Source organism: Nycticebus coucang, chromosome 14, assembly GCF_027406575.1.
Source record: "Nycticebus coucang isolate mNycCou1 chromosome 14, mNycCou1.pri, whole genome shotgun sequence".
In the NCBI taxonomy this organism is placed as follows: domain Eukaryota; kingdom Metazoa; phylum Chordata; class Mammalia; order Primates; family Lorisidae; genus Nycticebus; species Nycticebus coucang.
The window spans coordinates 28299745-28324004 of record NC_069793.1 but is presented as its reverse complement, the minus strand read 5'-3'; the positions used below and the strand labels follow the sequence as shown (position 1 = coordinate 28324004).

The 24260-nt window shown below is 39.1% G+C and overlaps 1 protein-coding gene across 3 annotated transcripts in view; it reads left to right on the top strand.

Annotated features, from left to right (window-relative positions):
* The window catches only part of IFTAP (intraflagellar transport associated protein), a 78229-nt gene that overhangs the window by 39160 nt on the left and 14809 nt on the right, over nt 1–24260 (top strand). For all 3 annotated transcript variants that reach the window (XM_053560462.1, XM_053560463.1, XM_053560461.1), the window contains 3 exons: nt 14908–15065; nt 16662–16733; nt 18109–18175. In XM_053560462.1, the coding sequence (XP_053416437.1) occupies nt 14908–15065; nt 16662–16733; nt 18109–18175 (297 nt within the window). The remainder of the gene's footprint in view (nt 1–14907; nt 15066–16661; nt 16734–18108; nt 18176–24260) is intronic.

Sequence of the window (24260 nt, the reverse complement as noted above, 5' to 3'; positions counted from 1 at the left end):
CCTTCCACAGTGCTGGGATTGCACGTGTGAAGCACTGCACTCGGCCTGGTCTTTACTTCAAAGGAGTTTCGTCTGGTTACCTGTCAGATAACCTGGTAGAGAGTACCCCAAGTGCTTAGGAGAACAAATAGAACTTGTTCTTATGTAACATCAGTTATTTTCAGACATTGCTGTGCTTTTCAAGTATTTAAGTCAATAGACTATTACCATAGTGTTGTGCTGGTGCGTAGTATTTTCTTAGTAAATACTAGATTTAGATTGTGCCTGACTTAAAAGATAAGTGAGGTGAACTGGAACTATTCCTCCTTTTATTAGAACAGTGCACTGAGGAATGGAAGTAGCCACAGGATATATTCTTTGCTTCTGACTTTAATGAAGTGTGAGGAACCCTTTCATCCCTGAGTTAACTCCTCCTATTTCCCAGTATCTCTATGTCTACTTTGCTCCGTCTTTGACCACTGCTTGATGTTGCTCTGGGACTGACTTAGGACATCTTTGTGGCTGTCAAAGGGAAACAAGTTGGGGAGACTAAGTCCTAAGGCGATTTCTTCCCCACTTACCTTATCCTTTATACTTCTGGTTGCCCCAGCAGTGTTCTCAGTAACCCTCTCTACACTTCACGCAGCGCCCCAGCCCCTCCACCCACAGCCAAGGCTAGTGCTCACACCAGAGTTTCTAGGGATTTGTTGTGGCAAAGAACAGGTGCCACCTGTCCCAGTGGTAGCTAGTTAGGAGTCACTGGTGCTATGCGGTAGGCAGCAGTGGAGAGTTGGCCTGGGGTGTGTTATTTATGGGTATGACCTTTTTTTTTTTTTTTTTTGTAGAGACAGAGTCTCACTTTATGGCCCTCGGTAGAGTGCCGTGGCGTCACACGGCTCACAGCAACCTCCAACTCCTGGGCTTAAGCGATTCTCTTGCCTCAGCCTCCCCAGTAGCTGGGACTACAGGAACCCGCCACAACGCCCGGCTATTTTTTTGATTGCAGTTCAGCCGGGGCCGGGTTTGAACCCGCCACCCTCAGTATATGGTGCCGGCGCCTTACCGACTGAGCCACAGGCGCCGCCCTGGGTATGACCTTTTTAAAAGAGAAAGTGATGCATTCAATATTTGTGTTTTCTGTCTTTGGTTAACTAATGATGTATTGTAGACTAGGTTACCTTATCTTTATTCCCCAATAGTATTTCTCTGTTAATGTCCCCAAAAAGTCTTTACAAGTCTTAATTCTACCAATTTTCTGGGTATTCAGAGGCAAACAGGGAATTCCAACTGGACTTAGATCAGGCTGTGGTCATTACAAACTGACTCTCAGGAGACACTAATATGGCGCAGTGCCGGTCAGGCTATCTCACGACCTGTTCAGGCAGAGACCTGCCTAAGGAGCTCACAGATAAAATGACGCCTGCGTCTCTGTGGAGTAGAGACTGGTAAGGCAATGGAACAGGATTCCCCTACCTGACATTGGCTTGATTTCTGCTTTTTAACTTCTTTTGAATATCTTTATCACTCTTCCAGTGGTCACTGATGTAGATTATGGTATTAGCCATTGTCATTAGACCTAGCCAGTTGCAGTTTTGGAATGTACCCTGTATGCTTGGTTCTTCCTTCACCATTGTAAGCTCTTCCTTCTTTGTCTCCCTTCTTGGATTTCTTTTTTTTCTTTTTTCTGCTGCTTCTGTCTCTAAGGACTTCTTCTTCCTTTGCTGTATTACTCCAGGTAGCAAAGCACAGTAGTTAGGAGGATAGGAGTCCGAACACCTGGTTCAGATCCCACTCTGCTGTTTACCATCTGTATAACCTTGAAAAAGTTATTTAATCTGTCTGTTAGCCTGGGTTTCCTCAAGTGTAAAGTGGGGACAGTATCAGTACCTGCCTCGAGGAATATTGTGCAGCTTAGATGAGTCATGAGTTGCTCACAAAAGAGTGCCTGCCACTCAATGAATGTTAATAACCCTTATTATTCATTCTAATATTACTATTAATATTAAAAACAATTTCATGGTTTAATGTGGGTGAATATTATAAAAGTTAAAATTATGAAAATAGAGTTAGATTGATACAACAATGAAATGATTGTATGAAAGGTTGTGTGATCAGGGTCAGGTATGCAGGGGAAGGGGAGGAGGATATGAGCCTCCAGAAAGAACACACTGTACTGGGGGCTTCATGACTCGGCTTGGCACCAACATCAAAGGACTTCAGGGAAAGGTCCACAACGGCCTAACTGGTCAGAAAGGACCCCTGAGGAAAGGTCCACAAGGGCCTGACTGGGGGCCTGAAAGGACCCCCCAAAAAAGGTCCACAAGAGCCTGGCTGGGGGCCTGAAAGGACCCTCCCAAAAAGGTCCACAAGAGCCTGGCTGGGGGCCTGAAAGGACCCCCCAAAAAAGGTCCACAAGAGCCTGGCTGGGGGACTGAAAGGGCTTGAGAAGCCATTTGAAGACAACATACACAGCTGACTCATTGAACAAAAAACATTAGTTCTCAGGGGTGTGAGATTAAAAGATTCAGTGTTATTCCTCCCAGCTCCTAAAGATGAGTAAGGCCTCAACCTATCTGCCCCACAGGAAACAAAGGATTAACTGGGTGCCATCGAACTCCAAATTCCATGCACCCTTTTCCTTTATTTTCTATAATCCTGTTTATGATTGATAAATATTTTAAGAAGTAAAAGTAATAAAAATAGGTAAAGAGTTATTGGATGGGTAATCCAAAATTAACATGTGTGTTGTTATTGTTACAAGCACCCATTAGCTAATCAAGAGAAATAATAAAAACTGAGTGCATCTGGAGTTTCTAGGGCTTCCCTGTCTCTCACACAAAGGACATTGACCTCCCCGGTGCACTCTATAAAGTCCACTCTGTTTCTATTGTCTGTCTTTATTTGCCTCATTCCTTCCTCACCATCAAACATTAGAGATACTCACAGGTCGTGTGGGGGCTGACTCCCTACAGTTTAGGGCATTACCTCAACATAATGAATGATCAGATATTTACCTTTGGCTATGATCTTTCTCCCACACTTTAGCCTACATTCAAAGCTGTCTTTGGGTTACTTTACTGGCACTTCACATGAAACATGGCCAAAGCTAGATTCATTATCTCTTATCATACTTATTTTCTTTATTTTCTCCACATTTCTTTTTCTTTTTTTTTTTTTTTTTTAATTTCAGGTTAATGTGAGGGTACACATAACTAGATTACTATATTTGCGTATGTTAGGTAGAGTCCCTCTTGCAGTTGTGTCCCACACCCAAAAGGTGTGCCAATACCTTCATATTGTGTTCCTTAAGTGGGAGCACACCAATTTCCTCCCCTCCTCTCCTCCCCTTCCTCCCCCCCTCCCTTCCCTACTTCCCTCTTACCCGCCAACGTGAATTGAATTGAGTTTTTCTCTTATGCGGGTATTAAATCGTCTACTGGTTTCATATTAGTATTGAGTGCATTATGATATCATAATTTTCAGTCCATTAATTTAGGATTAATCTTAGACATTTTACTTAATTTAAAGAGATAATCACGAATGTACATGGATTTAGTACAAAGGTATTTGTTTATAATTTTAAACAGTTAAATAACTGGTTAAATAACTTTTATATTTATTTAATGGAATTCTCTATAACAATTAAAATTACATAAAAGAATATTTAATGACATGATATTGCTGGCACATTGAGTTATGATAAGTACAATATGATTTTATTCTCATTTGTAGAAGTTCACAGATACATAAAAAAATTAGATAACCACTGAAAAAATTTTGTTGCAGCTTTTATGGCATGTAGGATTATAACTTATTTTCATATTTTACTTTTTTTCTTGTGAATTCTCTAAAATCATTCATACTACATTGCTTCCATAAAAAGAAAAAACTTAAATTTAGAAAAAAATTGGGTAGGTAGGGTCTAAAGACTCTTCCATATAATGTGTTTTATTGACCTTTTAACAGTGGCCATGGACAATGCTAGATATATTAGGCACTCAGTTAAGTATTTGCTGATATTGAATGAAATAGTGGAAAGATATCTTATAGAAACAGAGCCTGGCCAGGGGCCTGAAAGGGCCTGAAACGGTTATCTTTCTATACATTTTTAGTTGTGACTTTTTTTTTTTTTTTTTTGCAGTTTTTGGCTGGGGCTGGGTTTGAACCTGCTATCTCCGGCATATGGGGCCAGTGTCCTCCTTTGAGCCACAGGTGCCACCCTTAGTTGTGACTTTTTTTTTTTTTTTTAGATTTTGTAAATACAGTTTTATTGGAACACAGCCATGTCTTTTCATAATGACAGAGGTTGAGTCTTTGCTACAGAGACTGTAAGGCCCACAAAGCTGAAACTATTTATTATCTGATCCTTTACAGATAAAGTTTGCCAAATCTGATCTGTGTTTTCAAATATATTGCAGTTGTGTCTGCCTGCTTATTTCTTGCAGTTTCAAGAGTTTTTATTTCCAGTAGTTATGTCTGTTTTAACAGTCATAATTTATTTAATGAACATTTCTTCCTCCCTTTTTATTGATTATATTTGGCAAAGGTTTTTTTTTTTTTTTTATTAAATCATAGCTGTGTACATTAATGTGATCATGGGGCACCATACACTGGTTTTATAGACCGTTTGACACATTTTCATCCCACTGGTTAACATAGCCTTCCTGGCATTTTCTTAGTTATTGTGTTAAGACATTTATATTCTACATTTACTAAGTTTCACATGTATCCTTGTAAGATGCACCACGGGTGTAATCCCACCAATCACCCTCCCTCCGCCCATCCTCCCACCTCCCTCTCCCTCTTCCCCATATTCTTAGGTTATAACTGGGTTATAGCGTACATATGAAAGCCATAAATTAGTTTCATAGTAGGGAAGAGTACATTGGATACTTTTTCTTCCATTCTTGAGATACTTTACTAAAAAGAATATGTTCCAGCTCCATCCATGTAAACATGAACGAGGTAAAGTCTCCATCTTTCTTTAAGGCTGCATAATATTCCATGGTGTACATATACCACAATATATTAATCCATTCATGGATCGATGGACACTTGGGCTTTTTCCATGACTAAGCAATTATGAATTGGGCTTCAATAAACATTCTGGTACAAATATCTTTGTTATAATGTGATTTTTGTAGAGGAATTATAGGATCGAATGGCAGATCTATTTTTAGATCTCTAAGTCTTCTCCAAACATCTTTCCAAAAGGAATGTATTAATTTGCATTCCCACCAGCAGTGTAGAAGTGTTCCCTTTTCTCCGCATCCACGCCAACATCTCTGGTCTTGGGATTTTGTGATATAGGCTAATCTTACTATAGTTAGATGGTATCTCAAGGTAGTTTTGATTTGCATTTCTCTGATGATTAAAGATGATGAGCATTTTTTCATATGTCTGTAGGCCGTGTGCCTGTCTTCTTTTTTTTTTTTTTTTTCCAATGAAATGGCCTGATTATTTCTTTTTTTTTTTTTTTTAATTTTTTTATTAAATCATAACTGTATACAATGATATGATTATGGGGCATCATACACTCACTTTATAAACCATTTGACACTTTTTTATCACAGTGGTTAACATAGCCTTTCCGGCGTTATCTCAGTTACTGTGCCAAAACATTTATATTCTACATTTACCAAGTTTCGCAAATACCCCTGTAATATGCACCACAGGTGTGATCCCACCGATTCCCCTCCCTCTACCCACCCCCCCCTTTCCCACTTCCCCCTGTTGTTAAGTTGTAGCTGGGTTATAGCTTTCATGTGAGAGTCCCAAATTAGTTTCATAGTAGGGCTGTGTACATTGGGTATTTTTTCTTCCATTCTTGGGATACTTTACTAAGAAGAATATGTTCCAGCTCCATCCATGTAAACATGAAAGAGGTAAAGTCTCCATCTTTCTTTAAGGCTGCATAGTATTCCATGGTATACATATACCACAATTTATTAATCCATTCGTGGATCGATGGGCACTTCGGCTTTTTCCATGACTTAGCAATTATGAATTGGGCTGCAATAAACATTCTGGTACAAATATCTTTGTTATGTTGTGATTTTTGGTCTTCTGAGTATATGCCCAGCAGAGGAATTACAGGATTGAATGGCAGATCTATTTTTAGATCTCTGAGTGTTCTCCATATATCTTTCCAAAAGGAATGTATTAATTTGCATTCCCACCAGCAGTGCAGAAGTGTTTCCTTTTCTCCGCATCCACGCCAACATCTCTGGTCTAGAGATTTTGTGATATAGGCTAGTCTCATTGGAGTTAGATGATATCTCAAAGTAGTTTTGATTTGCATTTCTCTGATGATTAAAGATGATGAGCATTTTTTCATATGTCTGAAGGCCGTGCGCCTGTCTTCTTCAGAGAAGTTTCTCTTCAAATCCCTTGCCCAGCCTGCGATGGGATCCCTTGTTTTTTTCTTGCTGATGCGTTTGAGTTCTCTGTGGATTCTGGTTATTAAACCTTTGTCAGAGTTATACCCTGCAAATATCTTCTCCCATTCTGAGGGCTGTCTGCTTGCTCTGCTTACTGTGTTCTTAGCTGTGCAGAAGCTTTTTAGTTTGATCAAGTCCCAGTAGTGTATTTTTGAAGCTGCTTCAATTGCCCGGGGGGTTCTCCTCATGAAATACTCACCCAGACCAATTTCTTCAAGGGTTTTCCCTGCATTCTCCTCTAGTATTTTTATAGTTTCATGTCTTAAGTTTAAATCTTTAATCCAATGAGAGTCTATCTTAGTTAATGGTGAAAGGTGTGGGTCCAATTTCAGTCTTCTGCAGGTTGCCAGCCAGTTCACCCAGCACCATTTGTTAAATGGGGAATCTTTTCCCCACTGAATGTTTTTAATTGGCTTGTCAAAAATCAAATAGCGGTAAGTAGCTGGATTCATCTCTTGGTTCTCTATTCTATTCCAGATATCTACTTCTCTGTTTTTGTGCCAATACCATGCTGTTTTGATCACTATCGATTTGTAGTAAAGTCTGAGGTCTGGTAGTGTGATTCCTCCTGTTTTGTTTTTATTTCTGAGTAATGTCTTGGCTATTGGAGGTTTTTTCTGATTCCGTATAAAACGAAGTAATGTTTTTTCAAGATCTTTAAAATATGACAGTGGAGCTTTAATAGGGAGTGCGTTGAAATTATATATTGCTTTGGGTAGTATGGACATTTTGATAATGTTGATTCTTCCTAGCCATGAGCATGGTATGTTTTTCCATTTGTTAACATTTTCAGCTATTTCTTTTCTTAGAGTTTCATAGTTCTCTTTATAGAGATCTTTCATGTCTTTTGTTAGGTAAATTCCCAAATATTTCATCTTCTTTGGCACTACTGTGAATGGGATAGAGTCCTTAACTGCTTTTTCAATTTGACTGTTGTTGGTGTATATAAAGGCTACCAATTTATGAATGTTGATTTTGTAACCTGAGACGCTGCTGTATTCCTTGATCACTTCTAGGAGTTTTGTAGTAGAGTCCCTAGTGTTTTCCAGATACACAATCATATCATCTGCGAAGAGCGAGAGTTTGATCTCTTCTGACCCTATATGGATACCCTTGATCGCCTTTTCTTCCCTAATTGCGGTGGCTAAAACTTCCATTACAATGTTGAAAAGCAATGGAGACAATGGGCAGCCTTGTCTGGTTCCTGATCTGAGTGGAAATGATTCCAATTTAACTCCATTCAATATGATATTGGCTGTGGGTTTGCTGTAGATAGCCTCTATCAGTTTAAGAAAAGTCCCTTCTAGACCAATTTTCTTGAGTGTTCTGATCATGAAGGGATGCTGGATATTATCAAAAGCTTTTTCTGCATCAATTGAGAGAATCATATGGTCTTTGTTTTTTAATTTGTTTATGTGCTGAATTACATTTATAGATTTACGTATATTGAACCAGCCTTGAGACCCTGGGATAAAACCAACTTGGTCATGATGTATAATTTGTTTGATGTGTTGCTGGATTCTGTTTGTTAGGATCTTCTTGAATATTTTTGCATCTATATTCATTAGTGATATTGGTCTATAATTTTCTTTTCTTGTTGGGTCTTTTCCTGGTTTGGGGATCAGGGTGATATTTGCTTCATAGAACGTGTTGGGTAGTCTTCCTTCTTTTTCTACATTTTGGAACAGGTTGAGTAATATAGGTACTAATTCCTCTTTAAAGGTTTGGTAGAATTCTGACGTGAAACCATCTGGTCCCGGGCTTTTCTTTTTAGGGAGGTTTTGTATAGTTGATGCTATTTCTGAACTTGATATGGGTCTGTTCAACATTTCCACTTGATTCTGGTTAAGTCTTGGAAGGTGGCGTGCTTCCAAGTATCGGTCTATTTCCTTCAGATTTTCATATTTCTGAGAATAAAGTTTCTTGTAATATTCATTAAGGATTTTTTGGATTTCTGATGAGTCTGTGGTTATTTTGTCTTTGTTGTTTCTGATTGATGATATTAGAGATTTTACTCTTTTTTTCCTGATTAGGTTGGCCAGAGGTTTATCTATTTTATTGACCTTTTCAAAAAACCAGCTTTTTGATTTATTGATCTGTTGTATTATTCTTTTGTTTTCAATTTCATTTAATTCTGCTCTAATTTTGGTTATTTCTTTTCTTCTACTGGGTTTGGGGTTGGAATGTTCTTCCTTTTCCAGTTGCGTGAGATGTCCCATTAAGTTGTTAACTTCCTCTCTTTCCGTTCTCTTGAGGAAGGCTTGCAGTGCTATAAATTTCCCTCTTAGAACTGCCTTTGCAGTGTCCCAGAGGTTCTGATAGCTTGTGTCTTCATTGTCATTTTGTTCCAAAAAATTGGTGATTTCTTTCTTAATCTCATCTCTGACCCAGCTATCATTCAGCATAAAGTTATTTAACTTCCATGTTTTTGTATGGGTGTGCAGATTCCTGTTGTTACTCAATTCAAGTTTTATTCCATGATGGTCCGAGAAGATGCATGGAATAATTTCTATTCCTTTAAATTTACTGAGGTTAGACTTGTGACTTAAAATGTGATCAATTTTGGAGTAAGTTCCGTGGGCTGATGAGAAGTATGTGTATTCAGTTTTGTTGGGATGAAATGTTCTGTAGATGTCTGCTAAATCTAAATATTGGATGGTTAGGTTTAAATCTAAGATTTCTTTGCTCAGCTTCTTTCTGGAGGATCGATCCAACACTGCCAAGGGAGTGTTGAAATCTCCAACGATTATGGAGCTGGAGGAAATCAAGTTACTCATGTCTGTTAGAATTTCTCTTATAAATTGAGGTGCATTCTGGTTGGGTGCATAGATATTAATAATTGAGATCTCGTCATATTGAGTATTACCCTTAACAAATATGAAGTGACCATTCTTGTCCTTCCTTACTTTTGATGGTTTAAAGCCTACTGTATCTGCAAATGAAATTGCAACACCTGCTTTTTTCTGATTACCATTTGCCTGAAATATGGATGACCATCCTTTCACCCTGAGTCTGTATTTGTCTTTTAAGTTGAGATGTGACTCTTGTATGCAACAAATATCTGGCTTAAGTTTTTGTATCCAGTCAGCTAACCTATGCCTCTTTAGAGGACAGTTTAAGCCATCCACATTGATGGAGAGTATTGATAAGTCTGGTGGAATTTTGGGTATCGAGTTTTTCAAAGGTCCAGTGGACATTTTTAATCCTTTCGCCAGTGTGGAAGTTGGAGTTTGATCCGAAGTTTCTGATTGAGTTTACTTTTGTGGTATAGGATTGGGTTGGTCATTGTGGAGGATAGGTCTGAGAACATCCTGAAGAGCTGGTTTACTTATGGCAAATTTTTTCAACATATGAATATCATTGAAGTATTTAATTTCTCCATCATAGATGAAACTCAGTTTAGCTGGATACAAGATCCTGGGTTGAAAGTTTTTTTGCTTTAGGAGATTAAAAGTTGATGACCAGCCTCTTCTTGCTTGAAAAGTTTCAGCAGAGAGATCTGCAGTTATTCTAATATTCTTACCTTTGTACGTTATAGTTTTCTTTCGCCGGGCTGCTTTGAGAATCTTCTCTTTCATGTTAACTTTAGTGAAGCTAAGTATGATATGTCTGGGAGATGGCTTATTGGGGTTGAATCGTGCTGGGGTTCTGAAGCTGTCTGCTATCTGAATTTCAGATTCTCTAGGCATGTCTGGAAAATTTTCTTTCATAATTTCATGTAGAAGGGCCTCTGTGCCCTTGGCTGCCACTTCATCAGTCTCCGAAATTCCTATAACTCTTATGTTATTTTTTATTCGAATTATCTGAGAGCTCTCTGAGTGAGTGATCCGTTTTTGCTCTCCATTTCTCTTCCTCTTTGAGAGATTGGGAGCGTTCGAAGACTTTATCTTCAATGTCAGAAATCCTTTCTTCTGCTTGCTCCATTCTGTTACTGAGGGATTCTACTGTATTTTTCATATCTTTGAGGGCTGTAAGTTCTTGTTTCAGTGTGTCTAAGTCTTTGGTGGTTTTGTCTTTAAATTCGTTAAATTCTTGAGACAGTTTTTGAATTTCTCCTCGAATTCCTAATTCCATTTTATTAATCTTGTCTGCAAACCAAATTCTGAATTCGACTTCTGACATCTCAGCCAGTTGTTTATGAATGGGATCTTCAATCACATCTGCCGTATCTTTTCTTGGGGGGGTTGATCTATTCTGGTTATTCATGTTACCAGAGTTTTTCCGCTGATTCCGCCCCATGGTTTACTCCCTTTGGTTTTTCCCCTGGGGTTTTATCGAGGGCCCGTACAGTGTTGTGGCCTGAGAAACTGGGGCCCTGTCTGGTGTGGTGGAGCAAAGTGGTTCTGTCTTGTTTTCAGCTGGTTTCTGTTCGATCCTATTGCAACTTCTACTCTGGCTTGAAGTCTCAGCTGTGTGGAAAAATCAGCAATTAAGTCACCCCGCCTGCCCACCTCTGGCCCCAGTTGGAAAAGGAGAATCAAACCTTCCTACAATCGCACACCCAGGGCACCACCTGAAAAGTCCTCAGTCTATTAGCCCAGTTCAAAAGGTCCGAATCAACTGTCTCAATCGGCACTTGTCTCAGGTGGAAGGGTTCAAGAGGTCTCTGGGAACTGGATCACAGGGGCCTGGTGACTCCTCTGAGACAGCTCACCCCAGTGCAGCGTGGAGTCAGGAGGAGCCACCCTGCAAACAGAGCAGTCTGGGAAGGTTGACGTCTCCTTCCCCACTTTGCCCCTCCGTCGGACCCAGTCACTGGTATCTCTGCAGATGGCTAACCCAGTTGCCTGCAGTGAACAGACACTCCAGGGGTTTGCACCTGCCTGAATCGCGAGGAAGTCTGCCAGGCCCCCGCAGACTGCCGCTATCTAGCAGGAGGAGATGGGGCCTGACATCTTTGAGTGTTTGATGCAGGTGATGGGAAGGAGGTGTTCACTCAGGCTTAGCCCCGTCCCTGATGGATGCTGCTAACAGAACAGAACAGAACAGACAACTTTGTGAGGTTCTGTCTCTGTTCCTGTCGTCGCCTACAGGAGACGGCCTGTTTTGAGTTCAAACGTCTTTGCTGCTGGAGAATTGCGTCTGAACACCTCTCTGGGTCGGCCCCGCCCTGGAGGCTTCTGGGTTTGTGAGCCATGTCACCGGTGGCCTCCTCTGGTTGCCCAGGGAGACAGGGGGTGTGGCCTCAGAATATCCAGAAGTGAGCGTTCTGCCGTTAAAGAAAAAACGGCTGTTGATCTACCTCCAGGGAACTGCTGCTCTGGTGTGGGCACTCAGGCGACCCTTTTCTCCTCTGTCCCGCGCCCCAAAGTCAGCATTGAGCGGCCGCAGTTTGTGCTGGGTCCACACCCCTTAAGAGATCCCCCAAGAATCAGAACTCTTGGGGGATGGGCCCCCAGACCCGGATTGGGAGTGGGGCGGGGGGAAGCTAGAGTTTCATTCAGTTTCACGCAATACTACGGTCCGGGGAGGGCTCCTGCACTGCACCGCAGGGAAGTGCCGCCAAGGCTTGATTTCCCCTCAGCAGAGTGCCCTCTCCTCGCTCACGTGTCCCAGAGTCAGTGCTGACCTGACGCAGCTCAGGCACTGTGCACTCCTCTCGAGAAATCACCCAAGGAGCCGAACTCCTGGGGGATAGGCCCTCAGACCCCGAGTGAGAGTAGGGGTTCTCAGCTCTCAGCGGGGAGGCCAGAGTCTGATTCAGTCTTGGGCCCCCTATGCCGGGGGAGGGTTGGTGCACTGCACCGCAGGGAAGTGCCGCGAGGCGTGACTCCCTCTCAGCCCGGTGCCCTCTCCTCACTCGGCGCGCCTCAGAGTCAATGCTGACCAGTCGCAACTCGGGGACTGTCCACTCCCCTTGAGAAATCACCCAAGGATCCGAAGTCCTGGGGGACAGGCCTCCAGACCTCAGTGGGCGGGAGGGGAGCGCCGGGGATTCAGGGTTGCCGGCAAAGGATTCCCAAAGTTTTATTCAGCCCTATGTCCGGCAGGAGAACGCCACGGCACCCCAGTAGGGGAGGTAGGTCCATTTTTTAGAAGGTCTCTCCCGTGGAGTGTAGTGGGAGGGGCTTTAATTTCTGCCCGCTTGTTCAATTGTGGGGCTCCAGAGCCGGTCTCATGGGGGAGGGGGACTCCCGTCCGCTTGGTGGTGGATTTTGTACCTTTTGTTTGCGTCCTTGTGATCACAACTTGCCTCAGCGGTGTTGATGTGCGTTCTTCAGCCTTCTCTCTTGGTGAGGCTCAAGTCCACCAGGATACTTACTAAATTCCTGTCCCTTAACTCTCCTTCTGGACGGGAGCCTTTGTTGAAAGCTGGCTTCAGTCCGCCATCTTGTCTCCCCTCCTCCGTGTGCCTGTCTTCTTCAGAGAAGTTTCTCTTTAAGTCCCTTGCCCAGCCTGCAATGGGATCACTTGTTCTTTTCTTGCTTTTATGTTTGAGTTCTCTGTGGATTCTGGTTATTAAACCTTTGTCAGAGACATAACCTGAAAATATCTTCTCCCATTCTGAGGGGTGTCTGCTTCCTTTATATACTGTGTTCTTGGCTGTGCAGAAGCTTTTTAGTTTGATCAGGTCCCAGTAGTGTATTTTTGAAGCTGCTTCAATTGCCCGGGGGGGTCCTCCTTATGAAATACTCGCCCAGATGGATTTCTTCAAGGATTTTCCCTGCACTCTCTTCTAGTATTTTTATAGTTTCATGTCTTAAGTTTAAATCTTTAATCCAGTGAGAGTCTGTGTTAGTTAATGGTGAAAGGTGTGGGTCCAGTTTCAGTCTTCTACAGGTTGCCAGCCAGTTCACCCAGCACCATTTGTTAAATAGGGAATCTTTTCCTGAGTGAATGTTTTTAATTGGCTTGTCAAAGATAAAATAACGGTAAGTAGCTGGACTCATCTCTTGGTTCTCTATTCTGTTCCAAACATCTACTTCTTTGTTTTTGTGCCAGTACCATGCTGTTTTGATCACTATTGATTTATAGTATAGTCTGAGGTCAGGTAGTGTTATTCCTCCTGTTTTGTTTTTATTTCTGAGTAATGTCTTGGCTATTCGAGGTTTTTTTCTGCTTCCACATAAAATGAAGTATTATTTTTTCAGTATCTTTAAAGTATGACAGTGGAGCTTTAATAGGGATTGCATTAAAATTGTATATTGCTTTGGGTAGTATGGACATTTTAACGATGTTGATTCTTCCCAGCCATGAGCATGGTATGTTTTTCCATTTGTTAACATTTTCAGCTATTTATTTTCTTAGAGTTTCATAGTTCTCGTTATAGAGATCTTTCACGTCCTTTGTTAGATAAACTCCCAAATATTTCATCTTCTTTGGCACTACTGTGAATGGAATAGAGTCCTTGACTGTTTTTTCAGCTTGACTATTATTGGTATATATAAAGGCTGCCGATTTATGAATGTTAATTTTGTAACCTGAGATGCTGCTGTATTCCTTGATCACTTCTAAGAATTTTGTAGTAGAATCCCTGGTGTTTTCAAGATATACAATCATATCATCTGCGAAGAGCGAAAGTTTGATCTCTTCTGACCCTATATGGATACCCTTGATCGCCTTTTCTTCCCTAATTGTGATGGCTAAAACTTCCATTGCAAGGTTAAAGAGCAGTGGAGACAATGGGCAGCCTTGTCTAGTTCCTGATCTGAGTGGAAATGATTTCAATTTAACTTCATGCAGTACGATATTGGCTGTGGGTTTGGTGTAGATGGCCTCTATCAGTTTAAGAAATGTCTCTTCTATACCAATTTTCTTAAGTGTTCTGATTATGAAGGGATGCTGGATATTATCAAACGCTTTTTCTGCATAATTGAGAGAATCATATGGCCTTTGTTTTTGGAACAGATTGAGTAATATAGGTACTAGTTCCTCTTTAAAGGTTTGGTAGAATTCTGACGTGAAGGTATCTGGTCCTGGGCTTTTCTTTTTAGGTAGATTTTGTATGGTTGATGCTATTTCAGAACTACTAACTTGATATTGGCCTGTTCAACATTTCCACTTGATTCTGGCTAAGTCTTGGAAGGTGATGTGCTTGCAAGTATTGGTCAATTTCCTTCAGATTTTTATATTTCTGAGAAGAAAGTTTCTTGTAATACTCATTAAGGATTTTTTGAATTTCTGAGGAGTCTGTTGTTACTTTGTCTTTGTCATTTCTGATTGATGAAATTAGAGATTTTACTCTTTAGTTGTGACTTTTTAAAGGTAAAAGTGCTAATTGCTTCAAGCGTTCAGTTCGCAGAGTTCTTTCATTTTTTTTTTTTTATTTATTTTATTTTTTTTTTTTTTTTTTTGGCCGGGGCTGGGCTTGAACCCGCCACCTCCGGCATATGGGACTGGCGCCCTACCCGTTGAGCCACAGGCGCCGCCCCGCAGAGTTCTTTCAAAAGTATTCTTTTTTGTTGGAAGAAAGTTTCTCAGTAAACACAAAGTAAACTGGACTGGGTGTGGTGGATATTTTCTAATACTATATAACTTACCATTTTAGAGGATGATGTGACCAAAAGTGGAGCATTCGCAACTGATTCTTCAGAAAAAATATTTACCTCAACAAAGTCTACTCATAAAAACGAACCAAGAGACCACCATCTTAGAAATAAAACTATCTTTCTTCATACTTCATCACAATGTTCAGAAGAAGAACAGGTAATACCATAGCACATTTATAGAAACAATTTGAAGATAAAAGCATTCTTTATAAATTAAAAAAGGAGAGAGACTACAAGAAATATTAGACAGTTATTGAAACTAACTCTTCATTATAGAAGAAATGCCATTGGGGCACTTCATTGAAAATCAGTAAATTTCATGATTTTAACAGCTGTTGTTTATGATGGTTACTGGTTATCCTCAATTTTCATTGAAAAGCTCTTAAGAATCTCCCACTTTTATGTTTACATGGATGAAGCTGGAACATATTCTTCTTAGCAAAGTATCTCAAGAATGGAAGAAAAAGTACCCAATGTACTCAGCCCTACTATGAAACCAATTTATAGCTTTCTTATGAAAGCTATAACCCAATTATAGCCCAAAAAGAAGGGGAAAGGGGAGAAGGAGGGAAGGGGAGGGGGGAGGATGGATGGAGGGAGGGTAATTGGTGGGACCACACCTACAGTGCATCTTACAAGGGTACATGTAAAATTTACTAGGTGTAGAATATAAATGTCTTAACACAATAAAATGCCACGAAGGCTATGTTAACCAGTTTGATAAAAATATTTCAAATTGTATATAAAACCAGCACATTGTACCCCATGATTGCATTAATGTACACAGCTATGATTTAATAAAAAAAAAAGAATCTCCTATCTATAAATTCTTGAAATTATTGGTATCTTTTAGCTTCTGTTTGGAACAGAAGTGTTCCTTTTTCATAATTCTCTGTGTAAAATGGGATATTCTTTTATCTGTCCAAGATCCACCTCTTTCAAACTTAAAAGTTTCTATTATTATAAGGTTTTTATAAGATTTGGTCAATAAATGTTGGATGTGCTTTTTCTAATCTTTGCGGCTTTAAAGACCCTGTTTACATTCTCCTCAGCCGTGGTTTTTAATTAACAAAGAATAGTAGTGGAAGCTTTTCTATTTTGTAAGCCAGTTGAATTTCTAGTTTCTGATTCATCTTGTCTTCCCTGTATTACTGTGGACAAAATTATATTAGAAACTATGGTTTTATACAGGGGAATAAAAATCTCTATGTTAGAAATATGTTTATATATAACATGTGCCTATAATTATTTATTTCTGGAACTTTCTTCCAGTGAGATTATTGTGATTTTCTTTTTTTAAGAAGAGTTGCTTTTTAATGGCAATTATTGGCCCTTGAAATTATATCATATATCGAGTCTTTGACCAGCAAGTGAGAGGCAAAGAATTGTTGAATGGCATTGTTTTTTGTTAACTTGAAAATTTTGGATCAGCATTCTCTGATTTGTTCGTCAGAGGTTCAGTGGGATGGGATAGCAAGGGGAGAGTGTTCCTGTTCTATACATGAGAAGGCTGGGGTTAAGAAATCTACTCTTGGTTAAAAATGCTATAACTGCGTCTGAAGGAAGAAGTCCAAGGCAGAGCTTCTGAAACTATTCCCTGACCCATGCTGTGGGTTAGGGAATCTGGTCTATCATGCATAACTAATCAACAAAAAATAGAAAAGGAGTTTTATCATCTCAAGGGCTACAGAATCAGCTCCTTTCTTTTCTGTCATTTCATTTCTCTATCAATATGTCCTGCCTGTATTTTCAGATAGTGGCGGATGAAGGTCAAAAAGTTGGTAGTTTCTTACAAGGTGATCTGAATCGGGCAGGAAAAGTGAAGGTAAGGCACGATTCAATTTTCATTCAGAGCAAAACACACACACACACACAAAACAAAGAAAAAACATAGGTCTCATTTGCTGTCCTTTATGTAAAGTTGGAGACTTCAGCAGATTTTGTCCTTTTAAGTTTTTCTTTTCTTTCTTTTCTTTTTAAAGTTGTTTGACTATCTTAAACCCTCGTTGGTTGGCTGGGTGCTGGTCCTCTTTTTCTGAAAGCTTAACCAAGGAAGGAGGGCTTCGGTATAGAACAATGACTCCAGCCCCCTTAAGCATCACTATTAAGAAAAACAACAATACAATATTAATGTAACAGATTCTCAAATTTTAGAACTGAAATCATGTGGAAGATAAATTTATGCTGTCACTTGGATGATAAGTATCAATAATAACCACAGTTATGTACTCATGAGCAATAGAAATACCATTTAAAATTCCCGTATAATAGCCATTGCCCAGCAAATAGACTTGCAGGGGGAGTAGAGGTAGAGAGAAAGACACAGCCTCTCCTTTGAATTCCAATTATAAAATCTAAATTTGTAATTGTAAGGTATATTGTTATGCGTGTGTTTAGGTCATGAGCACAAAAGGCGTTGCAGCCTTGTGTCTTTACTAGGTCTCATCTATGCCACTGGTAAGATCATTTTCTTAATTACACTCTTTGATACTCTCTTGAGATGAATTAGTTCATGTCTGAAATGTACCATTTTGTTAATCTAAAATGTCTCATCGTCAGTTTGCAGTGGAAGGCAGTATTCCACGTGGAAATAGTTTTTCATTGAAATGCTGCTATTGTGCCTGTAAAGGTCATTTGCTCTGCTTTTTACCTTTGAAGTAGTGTTTGGTTTTATTTGCTGGAAAGAGAGAACACTTGGTTTTTCTGCCCTGCTCACCTCTCTTGTGATTTTGTTTTGAATGAACCTTTCTCTCTGGCTGTCTGTAGTTTCTTCTCTCCGGCTATGCGGGGTGCTGTAAGAAAGCACACTGTTATGTCATAGCCGTACCCACTGCCACCACCATTTGCTTGAGAAGCAAAAGCAATAAAATGAAAACAAAACCCAGAAACTCCATTTTGGAGTGCCATGATGGTGGTGTATATTCTGGGATAGAATCTGGAACAAAGTCCTTTATCAAAAACTCCAGGAGCGCATTCAGGAAAGAGGTGCGACTATGGTACTTAGAAAATCCAGGCCAGCTTCCAAATTAACTTTCAGATGACTCTGGGAAAGTACGGTGAACACACAGTCCTTGAGCTGGGACTCAGGAGTTAATGAGAAGAGTGGATTCAGCTGCTCGGTTGAGAGTTGTGGATGTGGAATTATTTAATTTTTTTTCTTTAGACCTAATATGCATAAAATGTTTTTAATCCTTTCCTAGGTAGACAATTTTCTAGACTTAGAAGATTTGGACATGGATGAAGAGATTCAGCCCCAAACGAGCAAGAGTATGTTTTCCATTTCCTTTCTACACTGCTTGACTTCTTTCTAGAAACTGCAAATAAGGCTGTAGACAGCTTTCATTTTTATGGCGATCCTTTCCTCTACCTTTTGAGATAAGAAAAGCTAAATTGTGAGCTTTCTTTTTCACTAACATACCCACTACTAACAAACATTTCAGGTGAAAGGTCACAGCTTCTTGAAGATTATAAAACCTTTAGACTTAAATGAAATAAGTTCTTCCTCCTCCCAATTTACCACATGATTGAATCTTAGATAATTATCTCGAATAGAACCATTATAAAGTCAAGTTCTTATTTCTTTGAAGTGCAGTCTTATAAAATGAGGTGGTTTTCAAGAGACACACAAAATATCAATTGATCATAAAAACTATAAGAATATAATTGATCACAAAAAATAAACAGATTTTTGCCTTTAAAAATATTCATTAAATATGTAAATTAAACACGTTAATACTAAAGATATGTTGTTGGTGTTTTTTTCTGGGGCATTTTTCCACATGGGCTGCACTGGAAGAGGCTTAATGCTAGTCCATTGATGTTCATATAGAAGACAATTTTTTCCTTTCTTGGTTAACATTTCTGTGCAAGTCTAAGTTCTTTGTTGCTCAAAGGACCTTTCAAATATTTTCAAAATTGAGTTTCATTTTTAGAAAACTCTAATTCCACATTTAATATGTGAGACTCTCTCAAAATCAGTGTTAAATTTTAAAGCAGGGGCAATTTCCAAAGGAGTTTGACTACTGACGATCAGCTATTGCTTACAGCCTTTAGGTAGTCATGAATGTGAACTTTGGTCATTATTGTTGTGGGAGGATGGCTTATTTGTAATGGGACAGAAATTAAAGTGACCAGGTGTAGCTGGTTGGGGATGGTGACAATCTGTGTATTGGTTGCATAAGCCCCTGCTCTTTCTTTGGCTCCTTGAATTTGAGAGGCTTTGGTAATTGGAAGCAATTATCATTTTTATCCTGCCCCAAACATCACAGTATTTCATGAAAGGATTGCTTTTCAGACACACTATTAACCAGTAGACTTTGCAGATTCTTTAGTTACTTATTTGGTTTAAATGAGATCAGAGTTCTAAAGGAATCACATCCTCCAGAGAGAGGTTCTCCAACTTTAATATCCTAAGTGGCTCTGAATTTCTATAAGAGCAGCATAGGGGCTTCAACTGGATTAGAAGGGAGAACTAAGGACTTATCAGGAAGCTGCATTTGTAGAGCAAGCACACTGTCTTGGGTTTTCGGTGGTTTGGGGAGGGACGCTTCTCAAAAATGCAGACTCCTGTGTCCTGCTCCAAAGAGAGACTCTAATTCAGAAGATTTAGTGGTATCTAGTGCCCTGCATGCCAACCAGCACCCCAAGTGATTCTGACACCGTTCATGGGAGGACGACACACGGTGGCAAATGGTTCTAGACTGCATGTAACATTTGCAGTGCAAGATCAATTTTATAAGAGGCCACAGAAGCCTTCGTAGTGGCACTTTTGTGATGGTTTTAAATTTCTCACTTCCTTCTAGTAATGAGAAGGTTTGTGTACTGACATAAACCAACATAGCCAACAAATCTGATTTTTGCTATATCAATCTTTTAGCCTTTTTTACCTTTTCCACTATTTTCACATTGCTTCCTTTAAATGTTTTTCAAGTTACATTTTTTTTCCATTACCAGGTTTGTTTTCTATGTTAAAAAATTGAATAAAAAAAATGTCTCAGTAGGATGATTTTTCCCAGAAATCAGATAACAGGCAGTCTTGCATTTATATTTAAAAAATTGCTGAGACTGAATCAGTCTCAGTGGACTTGAATGAACCAGTCAAGACTTTCCCACATGTAATGGGCAAAGCCTAGCCTGAAAATCTACCCAGGCTTCAGTGATGTATTCTAATTACCAACAAGGCCACTGGGGCTTCACAATTTTCATAATGCACAATCTGGGTCACTTGAATGGAAAAAAATAAATAGTTTGTGCCAAGGTGAATTTTAGTTTGGGCCTAATTTGTATTGCACTTCAGGAATGTGAGCAGAAGGCAAATATTTATATCAGATGGGAAATGTGGCATTTTAAATAGTCAGGTTATTTGTATAATTTTGGCAGCTGGAAGGTTTACTGATTAGATTCTGTTGTTATTGTTGAAGCAATACAGTTGCCTGGGGCTACAAGAAAGTGGGTTGCATATAGTTTTTCTAGCATTGACTTTATTGGTTACCCTTATTCACTCTCATAAATATTCTCTAAGATTCAAGAGCATAATTTCCCCCCAATACTTGGTCTATCATTTAGGCAGCACAGGTGGAAAGAATGGAGACCTTTCTTCAGTGGAGCCGGCTCTGTGCAGGGGTATTGAGCAGTTGTCTGAGAGTAACATTTGCCACGAGTTTGGTGCCCTGTGTTTATTTGACATTAAGTTAATCACTTTTTCCTCTTTTGAATTTGAGATGAGGTAGTTAAGCTGGTACAAGTGTTACCCAGCAAAATTATTATTTAGATTAGCTATTAGTTATTGTGCCGAAGCCATTAGGAAGAACTTCTGTTCACCTTTATTTTTTTGCCTCCTTGGTTGGCCCAACTTATTTTCTAGTTGAATGCGATTGGCTGAAGAGATAATTTTTTCTGAGGTCTAGTTAATCTCACTGTCCTGTGCATGTTCCTCGGCCCGTGGGAACACTTAATGGTTGCTTGTGTTGAATGAGAATGGGCACTCCCTCCTGCTCAAAGATCGACAGCCTCATCTGATTTTTATTTCCAGGTTCTTTAGTACTGTATTTCCAGTCATTTTTAGTCAATTAATGGTCAAGTGAAAATGAGGAGGGCATCTGCCACCTTTTTTTCTTTTAAAATTCTTTCCTCATCAGCAACTTTAAGCAGTTTCAGCCAGCCTCTGAATGACCACGGACTCCTATTCAACAAATATTTAACAACCGTGGTAATGCCTAGATACAATGAAGAATAAAACAGACCAGGTTTCCATCCTCATGCAATTTATAATTTATCCAAAGAATCAGACATGAATTATATAATCACAGATACATGATCACAAAATTGTTCTAGATCTCAGGAGAACATATGGCAGGAGAATTTAAATTTGTCTGTGGAAACAAAGAAAACTCTCCGAGAGCCTGGGATCTAAAGGATGAGGAACCTTTAAGTAGATGAGAGAGGTGATGTGACGGTTAGGGGCAGATAGGAGGAGTATAGGAAAAGCGTGTGTAAAGGTCCTAAGCTAGGGAAAAAGGACACATTTCAGCTAACTTATAGTTTAGATATTTTATATTATACTTAGGAGTGTTACAAATAATTCTTTCATTGCTTCAGTGATCACTAAAAACATTGAAAGGGAAGATAGCCCTTGCTTTAAAATAGTCCTTTAGTCCCACTCCTCTCATGTTTATTCTGTATGTGCAAATATTCATTTATTAAGGTCCAGCTTATAAGTGATATTAACCACAGAAACAAACTTGCTTTGATTGAATGGAGAAACTTTCATTCCGTTCTCAAGAAGAGAACAGAATTGGGAAGATAATTCTGTCCTTTCACTATCTCTGCCTATTTTTCTCCAAGTCTTTATTTAATTGAAGAGATTGGAAAAAGAAACTAAGTGTGTAAGGATCAGCCTCTTTGTGCCTGTACCTCCTTTCTTTTAGCAGACACACTTTAGACAGGGCCCAGAACTGCTAATGCTATAGGTTTTAACCTTAGGGACATGCCAGAATTATTTGAGGAGTTTTAATAAAACACTGATGCCTGGTCTTCCTTTGGAGATTCTATTTGAGTGATCTGATGTGTGTGCCCTGGGAATAAGCAGTTTTGAAAACTCTCCAAGTGATTCTAATGTACAATTCCACTGAAAATCATCTCTAGAGGGAAGTCTGGAGATGTTAGTGAGTCCCTGCTCTGAAGGTACTAGAGATGTGAACTCCTGGATGGGTAAATGTCAGCTATGCCGACTCTTAACAGGATAGTTCCCTGTGTGCACTTGGAGGGAAAGTGTGCTCAATAGGAAGCCTAGTTGTGAGTGTGGGACAAGGACCAGCCCCATTTTCAAATTCAGCCCTACCAATTATAAAGCTTTTATTTTGATTCTCATCTTTCTGACTCATGTACATTTCTCTTTTATTTTTGTACTGGGAGAATAGAGGTATATAATTTACTATTGCTGTCAAATGACCTATCCATAAGTCTTCCCTGGTCTTCTCCTTCTGCATAGATGGGCAGTCATCTTTTTTCTTTTGCACTTTTGATTTTATTTATTCTGCATTTTTTTCCTGAAAGTAGTTTTCGGTTTATGTGTCTCTTAATCCATGTATGGTTTATATATATGCATTTATACAAACACACACACATTCTAAAATCTTTTTTAATTTTGTTTTATTTTTACATTCTAAAATCTGTGTCTTTAACTGGAATGTCAAAGTCCATTTACATTTAATGTAGTTGCTGACACATTTGACTTTGAATGTATTATCTTACTATTTTATTTTCTACTTTTCCTGCCAGTTCTGTGTTTTCTTTTGTTTTTCTCTCATTTCTTGGCTATTTTGGTTTAATCAAGTATTTCATTACCCATTGTTTTTGTTAGTTTTATGATTTTTTTAAAAGAATTTTAAAGATACTATTACATTCCTTACTGTTTATCATTGGAAGCTCTTAAAAAAATACATACCAATCTGATTATTGTCCCTCTGATGATATGTTTTCTCCCTCATTTCACCACTTTTAAGATTTTTTTTCCTGTCTTTTTCAGTAATTTCACTATGGTATGCCTTGGTGTTGTGTTGTCTGTATTTATTTTGCTTGGGGTTTGTGGTGATTCTTCTAAGTGCTGGGAAATTATCATCTATTATCTGTTCAGATATTAGCTATCTGAATTACCTCATATCTAGTTTGCTCCTTTCTGTATTTTCTGTCACTTTTTATTTCCTTTCTTGCTTCACTCTGAATATTTTCTAGCTCATCAATCCTTTTCTGATTTATATCTAATCTGCTGGTAAGGTTACTAATACTATAGTTATTGCAGTTTTTAAAAATGAACTGGAATATATATTTTTATAGATTTCAGTTCTCTGCTGAAAATATTCATTTTCATAATATGTTTTTAAGCATATTTTAAAGTTCATGTCTTATAACTTCAATACCTAAGATCTCCTGGGGGTTCACTTATATTATTAATTTCTTCTTTTATTCTGATGTCTTTGTTTACCTGGTAATTTTTGTTTGAATACTAAGTGTATATGAAAATTGTTTAGGCTTTGAATGGTGTGATTTTCTAGAGGAGCTTTTCTTTAATGTTTTGCTAGTAATTAGAGGGGGAGTAGATCGCCTTAATCTACTTAGGGATTGAGATGATTGAGGACTAGGTTTCTGCTTTGGGAGGGTTGTCCTATGTCTAATTCTTGCTTACTCCTAGGGTGTAGCCCTTCAAGGTAAATCATAGCCTCTCCTTCTTGGAGGCACTGAACTAGTCTAATATTTATCTTCAGTACTATGAATTTCTTGGTAGCTTTGCTAAAATTTTCAGCCTCTTATACTTCCTTTCTTCTTGGGTTCTCAGCTTCTTAGCTTCTGCTTGCAAATCATGAGTTGGAAAAGTAGCTTAGACTCTTAGACTCACTTCTCGGGCCTTTCCCTGGGATGTTGGTTCCTCATGTCTTGGGTTGTCCCGGTAGCTCTCCAGTGCCTTTTAATAGTTGATTTTTATATTTTATCTAGCTTTTCTAGTTGTCTTGGGGGGAGGATTTGACTAATTTTAGCTAAAGCAGCAGACTCCTGAGGATGCAGTCTGAGAACCCCCAGGGAAGCCCAAGGGCTGCAGGTCGAGTGTGTTGATGTTTGCCCTGATGGGTGCTGCCAATGCAGTGGTGGGTGAAGGTGCTGCTATCGCAGTGTGCATCAAGGTAGTGGCACCAAACTATACTAGCAGTCGTAATCTTCACCATCGTAATTTACAGCCAGAACAAAGGCCAGTTTCCACTAAAAATATCCTTGATGAAACAGCAAGTATAAATTATTAATTTTATTAAATCTTGACTTTTGAATATACCTCTTTTTAGCGATTTGTGTGACAAAATAT